Below are 16,125 nucleotides of genomic sequence, written 5' to 3' on the forward strand. Positions count from 1 at the left end.
TAGAGAAAACTCATGGTTTACAGAAATACATTTATTATTATATAAATATTATATAATAAGTATTGTTTATTGAGTGTAAATGGTAAAGAACCTTCTTTTAGCAGCATTTATAGAGAGATAATGTGTCCTTCAGAGTAATGGACACTTGCATAAGCAAAAAGTATCAGAACAAAAAATGTATGTAGATATTGCTTTATATTGATGGGGTTGCTTTTTAGTGTGATGATGCCAACCCGCAGTTGTTGAATGAAGTGTATACATAATTATTATAATCATTTCTAAGAAAGTGTTGTTTACGTAGCATCTACAGTAAGAATTATTTCAATAAAAAATGAACAAGGCCGGGAATGAATATACATGTTTATAGGCATTATGCAGAAGAAATTAGAAAAACAGTTATAAATGTGATTTACCAAGAAGCATGTCATTACCACTACAGCCTGTTAGTCAGTTCTGAGTGATATTACTTTCTAGTTTGGGGTGCAGAGCATTTTATGCTTTCCCTGTAATTCATTTTTTTAAATGAGAAATGTAAAGGCCAGCAAATTGCTTATTTACAATGTTCTGCATTAAATAGAGGATTTATTGACCTCATTTATTTCATTCCACCATAACTGTTGATGCATGGCCATGCATGAGAGTTGTTGAAAATCAGTTGCTACAGTGCATTAGTGGAACATTTTTATATTTTTAACTGCCTGGCATGGCCTTCATATAGAGGAAAGGGGGGGGGGGGGTAAATGTATAATAGGTCCAGTATTTAGCTCTTTAGCTCTTCAGCATTGTATTGTGCCTCAAGCTTGTCCCTTAAAAGAAATTGCTGTTTCATCCCCTTACAAGGTATGAGTAATTTCGACTCTCAATCCTGAGAATGTCTGTATATCTTTGCAGTGCATTAGTGTTATGGAAAGAATATGTTGGAAAATGTATATTACATTGGTCTGAATAACAGTAAACTCAATACTGAAAGTAGTAGTGATCAGTGCCTCATTGGTGGGATTCAGAAATCGGTGTGGTGCCTTAACTGCACAGGGTCGTACTGGAGCGTAGGGTCTCACTGGGGCATCCCTTCTACTTCCTGAGGAGCGGCCTTGGGCAGGGGAGTGGGGAAAAGGGGGTGGCGCCGGAGCAGGCAAGAGGGAGTTCAGGGGAGTGGGCTTGGGTCAGTGTTTCTGGGGGCCCATGAGGGCTGGGGCCCACAGGAGCTTTTTCCTGGTGTCCCGCCAGCCCAGTCTGACCCTGTATGTGCACGTATAGTTTTGAACATTAATCAAAATGGATAGTGATTGGTCACTACTCCAAGGCCAGAAAGGAGTTTACTTTTCCCTTTGTGATGTTTAATGAGCAGATAGCCTTCTGCAGGTTTTGTTCACCTTTCTCTGGAAGAGTGCCTGAAACAGATGAGCTTCTTTCTTCCCATGCAGCTATGTTTCTTTGGAACGTTTTGTCAACTTTCTATTTGGCACAAGAATACAACCACAAAGCTCTCGCTGTTAAAAATATTGCCTACTTCAAAATAGTTTTCATTGGAAATGCTACAATGCTGTTGGCAGAGCACTTTCAGTTTAGACATAAAACAACTGGAATTCGAAGAAATAAAAAGAACTTTGAACGTAAACAAGACTTGAATTTATTGATAACATTTTCATATCTTCTTTCTGGTGACAGTAACAAAGTTTGGGGAAAAAATGAAAAAGAAAACAAAAAAGTTACTGAAAAAGAAAAATGAATGGACTCAACAAAATAAAAATTAAATTTTTCTTTTCCGGTAATTAAATGTCATGGGAAAAATAAGCTAGTGGGATATGAGACCAATTAATTTAACAGTTTATTTATGAAAGAGTAACACACAATTTTCAAGTCTTACATATATTATGAAAAATAATTACAAAAGGATTTTGTTTTTATTTTTAACATGAAAAAAGTTATCTTTACTTCCAGCTTAAACCAAAATAGGGAGGAAAGACCAGAACAACTCTTGATGGATAATTAAAAAAATATTTGGGTGACAAATTAACCAAGGAATAGCAGCCCCTCTTAGGTTTTTATGCAACCCGGGTAGAATCACATGACCAAGATAAACTAAATTGTTGCAAGTGATTAAATTTGCATATACAGAGTAACTATATAAATACCAAATTTAATCTCTTTATTATAAGAAGGGCTGAGTCCTGCCCAATAATTCTTTGTGGTCTTTGGGCATTTAAGATTTGAATAAAGATGTAAATACTTACAAACAGCACCTAAGAACATTCCAAAATAATAACTGCTCTCACCTAGTTAAAACACGGAACACAAACACAGAATTATGCTTTGAGTCCAGTTTTTATATTAAGTGACTGAAGATGCACGAACCTCGATGACACAGTCATTGAAACTATTTGACCACTGACTTCACATAGAACCGACAAATATCTTATACAGAAATATTACTCTTAATACATTTTCCCCTGACCACAAATAATAATTAAAAAAGTTATTTTAGGTATATACATGCATGTCATGACATTCTGGAATGAGGTATTAGCACCATCAAATATTGCACCTAAATGGTTTCAAATCTGCAAGATGCAGCATAGAAAATCCTGCAATTTCCATCATCTTGTTTGTTTGTTTTTTTTGTTTTCCAGTTTGGCCACCTGAGGCTTTTATATATAATGACTGTAAAATATATATATTTATTTTGTTCTAGCAACAGCAAATAAGAGAGGTCTTCCACATCAATATATACAAAGGGATTTTTATTTTGTGTCTGAAAGAAGGGTTGGAGGTCCACTGGAATTATACATTATTTTGCACAGTAAACACGCTGTTTCTTTTCTACACAGTGGGGAACCTATTATGTTTCATTGGTCTTTTAGAAGAAGGCTCAACCCAGAGTCACATGCAAGTTTTGGGAAAGGACATGCAAGCCTTAAACTAGGTATGCAGAATAATTAAATGTATACAGCATTTGTTAAACCCATTCACGAGAGTTAATAGCACCTATGATGGACGAAGCTTGTTGTTTTTGATATTTTCCAGCACCAAAAGTTTTCCGTGGAAGGAGGACAATGCTGTCCATACAGTACCATGTCTAAGTCCTTCATATTTTTGGCATATACTTTCTGTTTAAGTCATGTGATTCTGCCCCAAATCTGGGCCGCTGGCAATTTCTAGGTAATTCGCACGCGCAGAAATTGCTCTTTAGTTATTTGGCTTTTCTTCCCCTCTGCACCATCCGAATTCAAAACTTGCATGTGGCGAACACGTCTCTGATGACATCCCAAGCCTGATGCTTTTTTTTTAAGAAAACATTTTTTTACATATTTTAATTTTTTTAATTAAGCTGCTTGTCCATATTCCAGTCTCAACCTAAGAAGCAGACCGGTCCGACCTCAAATCCAAATTTCTGGTTCTGATCCCCAAAGTCACTGATCATTACATCTGCAATGGGCAGCTGATCTATCTTCAGGGTATTAATTTCAAGGACTGTTCGTGCAAATCCTTTCTTGAGCTGCCAAAGAAAAAACACAGTCACTCTAATGTCAGGTATATGCTTCAAATAAACTTGAGAAATGGCCCTGTTTATAATAACCCATAAATCATATAAATTAAAAAAGACAAAATTAATGTATTGTTCTTAACTTTCTGTTTCTCTGCTTTTAGAATCTATGAACTAATACTGAAAAAAACTAATGACAACACTATCGTAGTCTAAAGGGAAACTTGAGTCAAAGAAACTTTCAAATTATAGCAAATATTCCTCCCTTTGTGATTTTTTGTGCCAGTTAACAGAGGCCCTGGCAAAATGTTGGAATATAAAGGTATAATTTTAAAAATGCAGTACTTTAAACAACAAATTAGGGAATCAAAAAATATCTTCTGATATTTTGGTTCTATTTCAATGAGTTGGTTACATTAGCAAACTGAATTAACCCATAACAAATGAACTCTTATGATACAGACTGTAACTTCCTTGTATGTATTACAATTTTTGTGCATTCCATTTCGTTTGGCTATTTTTGGAAATGTTATTTCTACACTAATACTACAAGAGTTGCAAATCAAAACTCAATTTTCAATGCATTTCATGTCTCCATTAGATTAAGCTCTCCCCTTGGGTGAACACACATATTCTTTTTTGTTCATGACATTACCTTTCCCTGTCTTTCTACTCTGCCTGGCTGCTTCATTTTCCATCTTTCACGCCATTACTCCCTCACATTATGTCAATAGAATATCTTACTTGTACACGAATGTTCCTTAGAAAGGATATTATCAGTGCTTTGTTGGATTCAGAGAATGTATTGATTGGTAAATGCATTTGATCTTGGAAAGGCTTCCATAAGTCAAAAGAGTGGCAGTATCAATACAGAGATATCTAATTGCTTTATGTTTGCTGTATTATTTATTACTGATTCAGAGCAAATTAAAACAAAGGTCCATCAAAATCACAGCAAAAGCACATTTGTTTAGAAGACTCAAAGCCTGTGTGTGTTGGTTTGGAAATAATGTTTCAGTTAAGGGGCATCAATAAGAAAGAATATTTGTTTTGAACGTGGTCTATCAGAATCAGTTCTGTTTATTTAAATGTAAACACCTAATGGCTTTTGAGCCTTAACTGCTTGATATTACAATGCATTATCAAATTCAATTGCTTTAGGTCACATAAAGTGGATTACCCTATAACTCTTTTTATGATTCTTGTTTTATTTATACGTGGAATTTCCTTCTATAAGTGCAAAGTTCATTTAAAATTACATGAACAGTAACTGAAAATAGTTCTGGTTCTCAACCAATGTATTCTCACTGTAATGGTCTACACTGCCTTCTCAGTACAATATTGTACCATTTCAATTTGTTTTAGGTTTTTTTTTGTTCATTTTAAATAACTTTTAAATTACAAAGAATCCAAATGATATACTTACCGCACAGCCATCATGCAAAGGTCTAATGTATGGGCTGTTGTCATAAGAAATTTCCTCGTCGTTGGATCCAAGGAACCTTAGGGCCTTGTCATAGTGCTTGCCCACACTGTCATACCAAGCAACAGATTGTTGACAAGTATAGGTGAAGTTTTGCCGGGCAGATTGACTGAGGAGTTTTAGGAAGGTCATTTGTACTTGGTTAATAGCGTTACCCTGAATGTCCACATAAGAAAGCTAAGAAGGTAGAAAATAAACAAAGGTTAGTATCACTATTACAAAAATACAATTTTTACATGAAAGAGCATGACTACAAACCCAGTATCTGATTTAGAAGGTAATATGCAGGCATACCAAGACATAATAATTCTGATGAAACCTACCAGCTTTCCTCTCTTGAACTCACTGAACCATGAGCCAGGGTTTTCTTTGGGCCAGGATGATATGCGCACCTGTTATCAAAATACAGAAATATAAGGACACATTTTAGAAAAACAAGTAACAAGTACATAGCACAAAAATGTCTTCATTTAAATACTATTCACAAAGCTATTTGCATCTCTAGTAAATTCTCTACACATGTGCCTTGTACCAGATTGCTGGTTGTGTCTGCTTCTCTGGATAAGGTCTAAAGTGCAGTCTGCAAGAAAGCAATGTAGCCCTGGAATTAACACCATCCAGGGCCTCAATGTATGCAGTATCTACACACACAACTGACATACCCCTAATGAATGACAGAATAATCATGGTTCACTGCAAATGGTACTATCTGAACCCCCCGCTGATGGCATAAACCATTATTCAAAATTGTATATACTTGGCAAGTGCAAGTTGCAGTGTATGAGCCCTGTATAAACAAGCCCTTCCTTCCCCATTTGTTGTTACTGTTTTGCCTTAAAGATAAGCAGAACACGATCATGCAGGGGGTTTATCTGTGCACTGGTTATCTGAATTACTATTCTGCAAGGGGCAGGAAGTTAAAAAAGTTAAATAGTTTCAGTTTCACTATTTGATCTGAGATGTCAAATGTGTCTGTCTATGACCCTTTTACAATGCAGACACAGACTAGAACCATACTTCTGGCCATGCACACAAACTATATAATAGTTAATTAATCTGCTTTTCCCTTAATACTGACACTGATATTTATTTTTATATTTTATTTTATTTCTTCTAACTTTACACAGTATAAGCCAAATGTGTTTCAACTCACTCCTTCTGATTTCTTGTCTGGATTTATACAAGTCTCTCCTCCAGCTGTGAAATTGCAGTAGACCTTGAATGAATCACCAGAGCAGCCCTGGTTTGGATCAATCCAGTATTCACCTGAATGATAAAAATGCAGTCTTTTTGAACATATAAAAAGAAGATATCCCATGTTTGTATTGCTATTTTGTTTTACTACAGTATGTAGCACCTACAAAAAAGAGCTTGAACCTAAATGAAGCATTTGCTCAGCTTACATTTACATTGCATGGTTTTGAAGTATCTAATTAGCAGTACATTCTCCTGCTGTCTGTGGTTTAAATGTATGTATTACACATAGTGGAAATAATGGCTTTATATATTGTGTCAATCATAGCCCATTTTATTTTGTAAATTTAAAATCCTTAGCTTAACCTTAGACATTGACGTCGTTGTGGAGTAAGTGAAGACATCCTAAAAAGAATGTATAATTTCAAAACTTGCCCTGAACAACAGACTCACCTTTCATTATGGCACAAGTATGATATTTGGAAGCCACATGTTTACAACATGATTTTATGCAAAGCCTTAAAGAATATGTAGATGACTTACCATCAGGGAGTTCTGGGTGACAGAGCTGCAGGTCTTTGCATGTCCTTGCTGGGTTGCTCTGACTTCCTATGGGGAATTTCATGCTCTCGATATCTTGCTTTAATGAAGTGAGGGATCCAAAAATCTCCTCCATTCCATCTGCATACTCCAAGTTGTTGTCTCCAGCATCTGCCATCATATCATCTGAAGATCTGCGGGTCTTCTTTGGTGACTGGATAGGTAATGGTTGGATCACTTCCCCAGGAGGGCCCTAACGTAAGATAAAGGTTTACTTAAACATTATTTGGATTATGAAACATTTTGGTACCAATAGCACTCTAAAAAATGTAAATTTATTATCATTATAATTTCATAGCACTGACATTATAATGAAGTGCTTTACAGATCTTGCTCATTGTTCACATCTCTCCCTGCCCAAGATCACTATCAAATTCAGTCACATGGCACAGGGGTAAAATCATCAAGAGACATTTATTCTTACTAAGTATGGGAAGAACATACAAGCAGAAAGTGCCCAGAATGGAACCCAAGGCAACAGTGGCAACCACTGAGCTACTGTGGATTTAATGATGTTAATGCCAGGAGACCAACTTTATTAATCATAGCATAGTCAAATTTATATCTATTTATAATAATGCCTTGTGATATAACGATAGTTACACCAGTTACCAGCACTATATTCCCCCCATAGGAAATATACATATTCTCTAGAGATGAGTAAATGCATTGGTGAAAACAATATTTGCGTGAATCCTCATGATTATGCAAAAATTCCTATGGTCCAATAAAAATCTAAGATTAAATTGTCTCCACTCTGAATTGGAACAAATTAAATGGTGGAAATTTCTACAAATCTAACTGAAGCCAATGTGTGTACCTCAGATATTTAAACTTATCACACTTAGATGCCAATAGCTTTAATAACCACTGCCCTATACACATACTTGAAGGAATACTTACAGGTGGACCAGGAGGTCCAGGAAGACCACCATCTCCCTTCTGACCAGCTGGACCCTGCAATGAAGAGAAGCAAAGTTTGAGGGTATGATAATGCAATTATTTTAAGCTGACATTTGGAGCAAGACAATGGATAGCATGCTCAGAGGGATGGAACATTGATCAGTGTTAAAACTGAGCAATAGCTTGATTACTTGAGAAGTACTTGAGAAGCAAAGCTACATTCAGGGATATTTAAATACAAATTTACACTGATGTGAATCAGTGATAAACCAACATGCCAATATTACAGCTTTTACATGTACCACACATCTAGCATAAATAGATAGTAGAGGGAAAACTATACAGTAAATCAGACAGTTCTTTTTTTATAGAAAATAAGGAAAGTAAATCAGTCAGGTGAAAACATTTGAAAATAGTCCATGCATGATTAATTACATATGATTAGGCATATTACATATCAATATCAATGGGGGAGCAGATGGAAGAAAATGCACAGGGTAAATAGCATTAAGGGCAAGACAAATGGTACAATCTACTTACAGATGAACCCTTTGAACCCTTCGGACCTTGAGGACCCTAAAAGGAAATCACAATTAAAGTTAACAAAATGTTCTACAAACTATTTTATGCATTTATTGCCTGCCAGCTACTGTGTAAAGACATAAATACCCTGCCATCAAGTACATTGATGATGAATAGTAATATATTGTTAAATTATAAAAAAAAAAGCAGAAAAGCGCATTTTGTATTTCTGCAGTTACACAGTGGCCCACAATAACTAAGTTATGATATGCCACAAACTTTTGTACTAGTGTGTTTCTCAGTAGGAAAGATACTAGAAATCTCCTTTCCTCAAATATTTATTATGATTCTCATTAAATGTCATATGTGTTATTTATATGTTTCACACATACAATATAAAGCAGAGTACAGTGAATTATGTTTCTCTATTTCTTTGGCAGGATTGCCCAAATAAATTTGATTTTGTGTACATGTGAATTGCTCATTTCCTGGAACACCAAATATAGTTTTTCAGAGTACTTACGGGTAAACCAGGGGGTCCAGGTGGACCTGTGGGACCAGCAGGGCCTGATATACCCTGAAAGAAGAAATAGATAAATGTTACTATAAATAGTTATTGTTTATATTATTTACAAACTCAGTTACTTAGATCAGTTGCATCAGCACTGGATTCAAAGAAACTGGACAATTACTTATGGATTGTATGGTTAACTGCTATATATTTCTGAACAAAAGGCAAATTAGGTCTGATTCAGTTTGATAGTAAAAATGTCACAATAGTGTGTAGGGCATGGATATCCAACTAGAGACTTGTGGGTCAGATTTAACACTCTAAAAGATTGCTCAAGAGCAATCCCAAAACCCAGACTACTCCACATATCTCTTCTTAAATGAAATTTAGTTAATCATCAGCCCAAACAGTTCAACATCACTGTTCTAGGTTATTCTAGACTTCACTGGGATTTAATTCTCTTATGAATTTGGCTCATTATTGGGATAGTCATGTACTTACAATATCTCCTTTGGTTCCGTGAGAACCTTGTAAACCGGGAAGTCCTCTATCACCCTTTTCACCCTGCTCTCCTGGTGGCCCAATCAGACCAATTAGACCTGGATGTCCCTAGGATTTGTTGCAGTAGAAAGAATAATTAATAACACAGAATTATAATTTTGGGCAGTTTAGATTTTGTATTCTCAAAGTCACACAAAATTCAATGGTCTCCTGCATATAGTGGGTTCAGCTTCACCTAACTATTTTCTAGAACTGCCCTATTGATATATATACTTCTTCTTGTAACCCTTCCTGTATCTTTCTTGTAATGCTTCCTACTATTTCATAAAGGAAATTTTTATTACTACATGTTTTTTTCAGGAATTTTATGTGGGTTATTTGTGGCTCATCATACCAAACTGAATAACTCTATAACATGTCACCTCCTTGTATTGGTATGTTAATAATAATTTGTTAGAGAACATAACTACTAGCTACAGTATCTACTACTACTAATAAAAGTCAATTGTTGCTCCTTTATAAGATCACAAGTAAATCTCTCTCTCCAGTTCTTTTTCTCTCCATATAATCTTCACTACAGGTACTGTTCCTGTTACATTTACAAAATGAATATAATTCTGCAACTTAACTCACTATATATGCTCTATGCAGTCTCTGTTTTTTGCCCTATATTGTTGTATTCTACATCTGACTGTCACACCACATCTTCACCACAACTTCTTGAATTCCTCTTCTAGAACTATATCCCTCTCATTACTGCTCCAAAAACAGAAAAACAGAAAATCTGCTGGCCTTACCTTCTCACCCTTAGTACCGGGATCTCCTTTTAGACCTGGTAAACCGGGAGGACCCTACATAGAACAAAGACATTCATTTTTATTTTGGTTAGACTAAAACAAATACATTACCTGAGAGTTAACTTGTAGCTGGCTGCCTATTGGCAAACTATATATTGGTTAATTTGACCAGTACATAATTCATTAAGGTGAAATTTTAAGTTCAAACTAACTAACTATTCTGTATATTTAAAAAAAGACAAACTTTGGATAGACAAGAAACATTCTAACAGTGTCCACCTCACTTACCATTGGACCTGGAGGTCCATCCTGCCCAGGGGCACCTGGAAGTCCTTGTTCTCCCTAATAGCAGAAGACAAAATTAAATAAAACTCAACACATTAAACTGTAACATCAGTTCCAACATTTAAATGAGCCCCATGTCAATATAAAATCTAATTTCATTAAAGATTTCTTTATTTATCAAGGCAGGAAATGTTTAGGTTAATGTTTGAAATACTTGTAAACAGACTAAGATTGCTGTAACATTGCAGCTCCTATACTTATGCTATTATGCACAAAAGGAATGTCCTGTTCATTTGCTGTACAGATAATGTATGGTTTACCTTTATCATTTAAGTATTTTATATTTCATATTTTTCTCAATATCTAAGATGATGGAGCTGAACTAATTATTAAAAAGCCATTTGAAACAGCAATCAATGTTTCATGCTCCATCTCCTTTTAGTTTGTAAGATTTTTTTGGGCAGGGTCCTCTTGTATCAGTTATGGATTGTTGTTCTTTGTATGTAACCTGTATGTTCAAAACTTATTTATTGGAGTGTTGGAGCTTTATAAATACATAATAATAATAATGTATGGACACATAGCCACATTTTTATGTCAGAAAAACATTTTTTCTGTCTAAATATGCTTACCACAGGCCCTGGAATTCCTCTAAGTCCTTCAGGTCCTGGTTTCCCAGCAGGTCCTTGTGGTCCAACAGGACCAGTCTTACCAGGTGCTCCTTCTGCTCCAGCCTCACCCTGTAGAAAATCCGATAACAAAGGTTAGGCTTTCCACTGATAATTTCTGCAATTTAATTAGCGAATTAATATTGGTGCTAGTGAGGTCAGCATTAAACATAACCATATTAGAAATTAATTTCTTACCTTTGCACCTTTCTCTCCTTGTCTTCCTTCTGCACCATTAGCACCAGGAGGACCCTGTAAAATACATCAGTTAGAGACTTTATAACTGATTATCTCATGTTTTGTACAAGAAATTATAGTATTATGACTATGAAGATTTTCATTCATCCAGGTCATGGTATATATAAGTATAAGTATAAATAAATCTAAAGCAACTGGACGTGTTAAGTAATCATTTTAATGATTACTTAACACGTCCAGTTGCTTTAGATTGATTGATACTGGATAGATTATAGTATAACTTTATATTTTCTTATCACCACAACTTTTTAAACATTTATTAGAAGTTCAGATAAGGGCTACTCATCTGCCTTTTTATCGAATGATAATATTACTTTAATAAAAGGCAAATATTTCATTTACAGTTAACCTTTCTAAATATAAAGGAATATAGTGAATAAATATTGGGATTATGTAAAAAAGGTGCAAAGTTTGCTACAGGTAATATCACTTATAGCAACCATAATGCAGGTAACATTTACTGCATACCTGTTTAAAATCACACAGCTTATAGGTAGCTACGCTTTACTGCACATGGAAGCTTTATGGGGGATTAAGTATGGGGGATAGTTTATCTGATATTTTAAATTGAGCTAAAAGGATAAGCACACATAAATAAAGTACAGTTATCCTGCCAGTACTGGTGTATATTGTTCTGGCCATTGTTAATGCTGTGCAAATGATGAACGCACCTTGGGCTGATGCATCAATAACCAATGGCTCTGCTTTTGTATATGTGACAGCAATATACTATACACAAGAGCAAGTACAATGGGTACAGTAACTTCAGAACAGACAGGTTTACAAGTACAAATGAACACACAACAAAAAGAGGCATCTAATAACTCATGCAAACCCATCACTACTGCAATTAGAGAGGTAAGTACTATATATATCAGAGTGGTTTTCTCAAAATATTCACACACATTATTCACATCTACACAAAAATTTGTAGCACATTACTTAAACTCTTATATTTATATAATCTTTCACACTTGGTAGGTTCACAAACCACATCTGCACTATTGAACACCTAACAAGTGCATGCACAGTCATCCATGCAGACATAGATATATATACAGTGTCACCTATACAGCAAAATGAGAAATCTATACTCAGATATCTAAATATATAAATGTGCATGGTCTGCTGACTGCAGAGACCTCCTTTCAGTGATGTGCCTGATTATTTCCTGTCTTTGTTCCCTGGTTCTTACACAAAACAAAGGTGAATCAATATCCTATTATACCACGCAATAATTATTCATCTCTACGCACTCCCACAGCAGCGGCTGCCTAAATCTTGCTCAAGTCGAGAGCTATGTTTATTTTTTATTGACCTTACCAATTCTTATTTCTATCACAGTTTATTTATGTAGAGGTACAAAACTTTTGTCTTAACTCACTTTTCGGACACATAAAGGTGAAAGCACAACATTTTGTAAAAGAAAACAGACACACACACAAAAATTGTACTCACCCTCTTTCCTGGAGGTCCTGGTGGTCCAGCTTCTCCAGAGGGACCAGGTGGACCCTACAAGGAAAAAAGAAAATATTACCTCCTATTTTCCTTTTTATGAATGGGTTAGATATGTATACATTGTTTCCATATACAACCAAGTGGGACAAATGTTTTATGCTGCAAATAAAATAAATATTGATCTAACAATAGCATTTTACATTGAATACAAGAAATATAAGGCTATATTTACAGCTTATGGATATAATTGTGCCAATTTATTATGTCACCCTCTCTTGCTTTGGAGACTCTATTCTACATAGGTAGCATATGAGTTTATTTTAAAAGAGTGAGGAAGATTTTAGTACAGAAGAATTCAAGAGATGGGGCGCATCAAGTAAGAAAGATGAAAGTGGATGTGGTTGGTGTGAAAGACAGTGGCTCTTAGAACAAATGAGGGAATCACAAGGAATTATGACAGCACAAGAGGTGTAGTATGGACTACATCTCTTGTGCCACCTTAAGTTAAAGGAGTTACTGGAAGAATGTTTTTGGCTATCCTTTACTTAATGGGGCAGAGTCTTCTTATAGCAGCAGAAGTGGGGGTGGTGGGAGTTTGGAAGGGCAGTTACTAGTAAGAGTCAGTAGTCTAGGAAGGATAGGCAGGAATAAGTGTTCTAGTAGCTGTTTAAGAAAAATGGACAAAATACAGTATTATTATTAGAAGAGAAAAAAAGAGCCAGCAAGTATGCTAAACAGATTGGGTTAATGAGCATCCATCAGCTGTAATAATAAAAGGGGGTTTAGTGTCAGCATTTGGAGAATCACCGGCCAGACAACTGGTTTTGTTTCTGTTAAATTGAGTTTGAGATGGCTTTGATTTATCCAATAGGAATATCCATTCAGAAATCTGGGTCTGCAATTCAGTGGTAACTGAAGGGATGTCTAAATATATCTGGCTATCATCTGCATACAAGTATGTGTATACTTATGTATATTTATATTTATAAATATATATTAAAATTATATATTTTAATATTTTATATATAATTATATATTTTAATAATATTTAATTATTTCAATTGCAATTTTAAGTACTTACGTATGTCCCACTGCCTTGTATTAGCCACAAAAACCAAGGGTACACATACATGCAAGGTTACATTATCCATTAAACGGACAGAGATGTATCTTTTACTCCCAAACTTCTTCACTCACAGGTGTTATTAAAATATAAATGGTCTGTTGGCTACTTTTTATTCAGAAAATATAAATCCCTTTGAAATCAAAATGAACGCATGAAGCCTACTAAAGAGGGCCAGGTGCTTATTGATGTAATGTCATTACTCATAAGGTACTACATGCAAAGACAGCTGAATGGACTATCTGAGATTCATATTACACACTATGACTAGGATCTGCTGGTATTATAGTTATCCAGATGAACAAGTAACATATGCAGAGTGTGCCAGTGTGAAGGTAGGATAAGTCACAATGATGGTGTAGTTTGCCTGCTAAAAATGATGGCAGGGAAATTATATAATAGAACAAGATATATGTAGTAGGTGTATCAAACTCACAGGACTTCTAATATTTAAAAAAACTCGTAACTTTCCTCAGAGACAAACAAAAAAAGATACCTTATATTGAAAGTAAAGCTCAGAATAAAATGGCTGAAATGTGTAATACTTACAGGCTGTCCTGATTCTCCATCCTCTCCTTTATCACCAGAAACACCATCTTGTCCCTTTATAAAAAAAAAAGTATTATTAACACATCTCCATGTGAATACTTAATGGGAAACTATACCGTCACCATGGCAGGTCTCTATACAAATATATCACATAAAACAGCTCATATGTAAAAGACTGCTTCATCTAAATAATCATTTTTTATAAAAAAAAAAAAATCATAAAAAATATACTCTTCTGGTAGCATGTTACATTGGATAATCCTAAATATTAATTCTGAAAGTATTGTTTGCCTTTACACTACCATCATGTTATTATCCATGAATGTTTTTTCAAGGTTCCTTGATTCTGGAACTGTAGGATGAAAATAAATTACTTTTTTCTAATCATAGCCAAAGTCTCAGCAAAATGAATAATCTATATAAATTATATGATTTATTTATGTACTTGGCTGAGTTTTTAGTAAACACTATGCAGTTCTTTGTTTATTTATACATGTTTGGATTGATTGCACCTGAAATGCCATCTCTTGCTGTCCACCTGCTCACTGAGGTTCCATACTTGCATAGGTGTGCCGCATATACAGCTAATGCATTTACATAGTATCTTTTCATCCTGATGCACTAGTTGTGTGCCCCGTGCTACATGTCTCAATGGCAGGAGTCACAGTGTATGCTCAAAGTGTATAGCAAAAGAATTATAGACTCATCCTAAAGCAACTTAAAGGGGATCTTAACCCAAAAATGTATGTAAATTTACTCAGGGTGCTCTTTAAACTTCATTTGCAGTTTACATTTAGTTAGATACTGTAGTTGTAGTTTAGAATCATTCTAATACAGGCTGCTGGCTCAGCCCTTAGGTCAAATAAACCAGGAAGTGCATCGCTACTTTGGGTCTTCAAATAGAGCTGTTGAGCTGAAGCCTGCCTAGAAGTGTAAAATGGTCTAAAACTGCTAATATCTTATAAACCATTAAAAATAGAAAATTAATCTGAATTGCAAAATTGCTCAGAGAAATACAGTGGGGTTATGTAATAAAAGGCACTAAGTTTGCCCACGAGCAGTAACCTATAACAACCAATCAGCAGGTGGAATTTACTGGTCAGCTGTTTAAAAGCAAACATCATATTGGTTGTTATAAGTTACTGCAAACTCTGTACCTTTTATTACATATGGGGTTTTAAGTTTACATCATTTTTTAATTTATATCCACTAAGTATTTTCAGTCTGCATCTGTGATATTATTGGTCAAAAGCAAATAGTTTAGCCTAAAAAAAAAAAACTCAATACATGCTTCCAGTGATACAAAAAAGATAAAAATAGCACTCACACTTGGACCAGGTTCTCCAGGTGGACCAGGATCTCCTGGGAATCCAACAGGACCCTAGAAAAATGAAATGTCATGTAAAAGATTAAGAGGCTGGAAATTTAAAAAAATAAAACAAACTATTTAAAGTTGTGCACTTACGGGATTTCCCTTAGGACCATCATCTCCTGGAGGTCCCTTGGGACCAGCAGGTCCTGCAGCTCCTGGGGGTCCAGCCTCTCCTTTCTCTCCCCTTTCACCTTTAGGACCCTGAGAAATATTAACACACTGTTAGATAAAGCACTCTATAGGAAACAGTATGAATAAGTAATTATTTTGCAATTCACTTTGCAAAATCACAATTTTTTCCAAACTGCACTGATTTGCCCTAGATGGTTATCTCAATTCATATCAATATGTACAATTTTACAAATTTTACTAATACTATAAAGGTGTCAAGATCTATGGGTAAAATGTGTTTGGCTA

At 35.1% G+C, this 16,125-nt stretch overlaps 1 protein-coding gene across 7 annotated transcripts in view; it reads right to left on the reverse strand.

The window, feature by feature from the left end:
- Positions 1–1,607: 1,607 nt before the first annotated feature.
- col5a3 (collagen, type V, alpha 3) overlaps positions 1,608–16,125 on the reverse strand; it is a 123,037-nt gene continuing 108,519 nt past the window's right edge. For 6 of the 7 annotated variants that reach the window (XM_031901023.1, XM_004913713.3, XM_031901025.1 and 3 more), the window contains 17 exons: positions 15,802–15,909; positions 15,664–15,717; positions 14,337–14,390; positions 12,665–12,718; positions 11,147–11,200; positions 10,913–11,020; positions 10,284–10,337; positions 9,996–10,049; positions 9,199–9,306; positions 8,710–8,763; positions 8,205–8,240; positions 7,665–7,718; positions 6,705–6,954; positions 6,121–6,233; positions 5,291–5,359; positions 4,911–5,144; positions 1,816–3,496 (listed from right to left, as the gene is read on the reverse strand). In XM_031901023.1, the coding sequence (XP_031756883.1) occupies positions 3,350–3,496; positions 4,911–5,144; positions 5,291–5,359; positions 6,121–6,233; positions 6,705–6,954; positions 7,665–7,718; positions 8,205–8,240; positions 8,710–8,763; positions 9,199–9,306; positions 9,996–10,049; positions 10,284–10,337; positions 10,913–11,020; positions 11,147–11,200; positions 12,665–12,718; positions 14,337–14,390; positions 15,664–15,717; positions 15,802–15,909 (1,605 nt within the window). In that variant the 3' untranslated portion in view covers positions 1,816–3,349. Of the gene's footprint in view, positions 3,497–4,910; positions 5,145–5,290; positions 5,360–6,120; positions 6,234–6,704; positions 6,955–7,664; positions 7,719–8,204; positions 8,241–8,709; positions 8,764–9,198; positions 9,307–9,995; positions 10,050–10,283; positions 10,338–10,912; positions 11,021–11,146; positions 11,201–12,664; positions 12,719–14,336; positions 14,391–15,663; positions 15,718–15,801; positions 15,910–16,125 lie in introns of all 7 variants that reach the window. The other variant, XM_031901022.1, reaches the window with a different exon arrangement.

The sequence above is a fragment of the Xenopus tropicalis genome, chromosome 4 (genome assembly GCF_000004195.4).
Source record: "Xenopus tropicalis strain Nigerian chromosome 4, UCB_Xtro_10.0, whole genome shotgun sequence".
In the NCBI taxonomy this organism is placed as follows: domain Eukaryota; kingdom Metazoa; phylum Chordata; class Amphibia; order Anura; family Pipidae; genus Xenopus; species Xenopus tropicalis.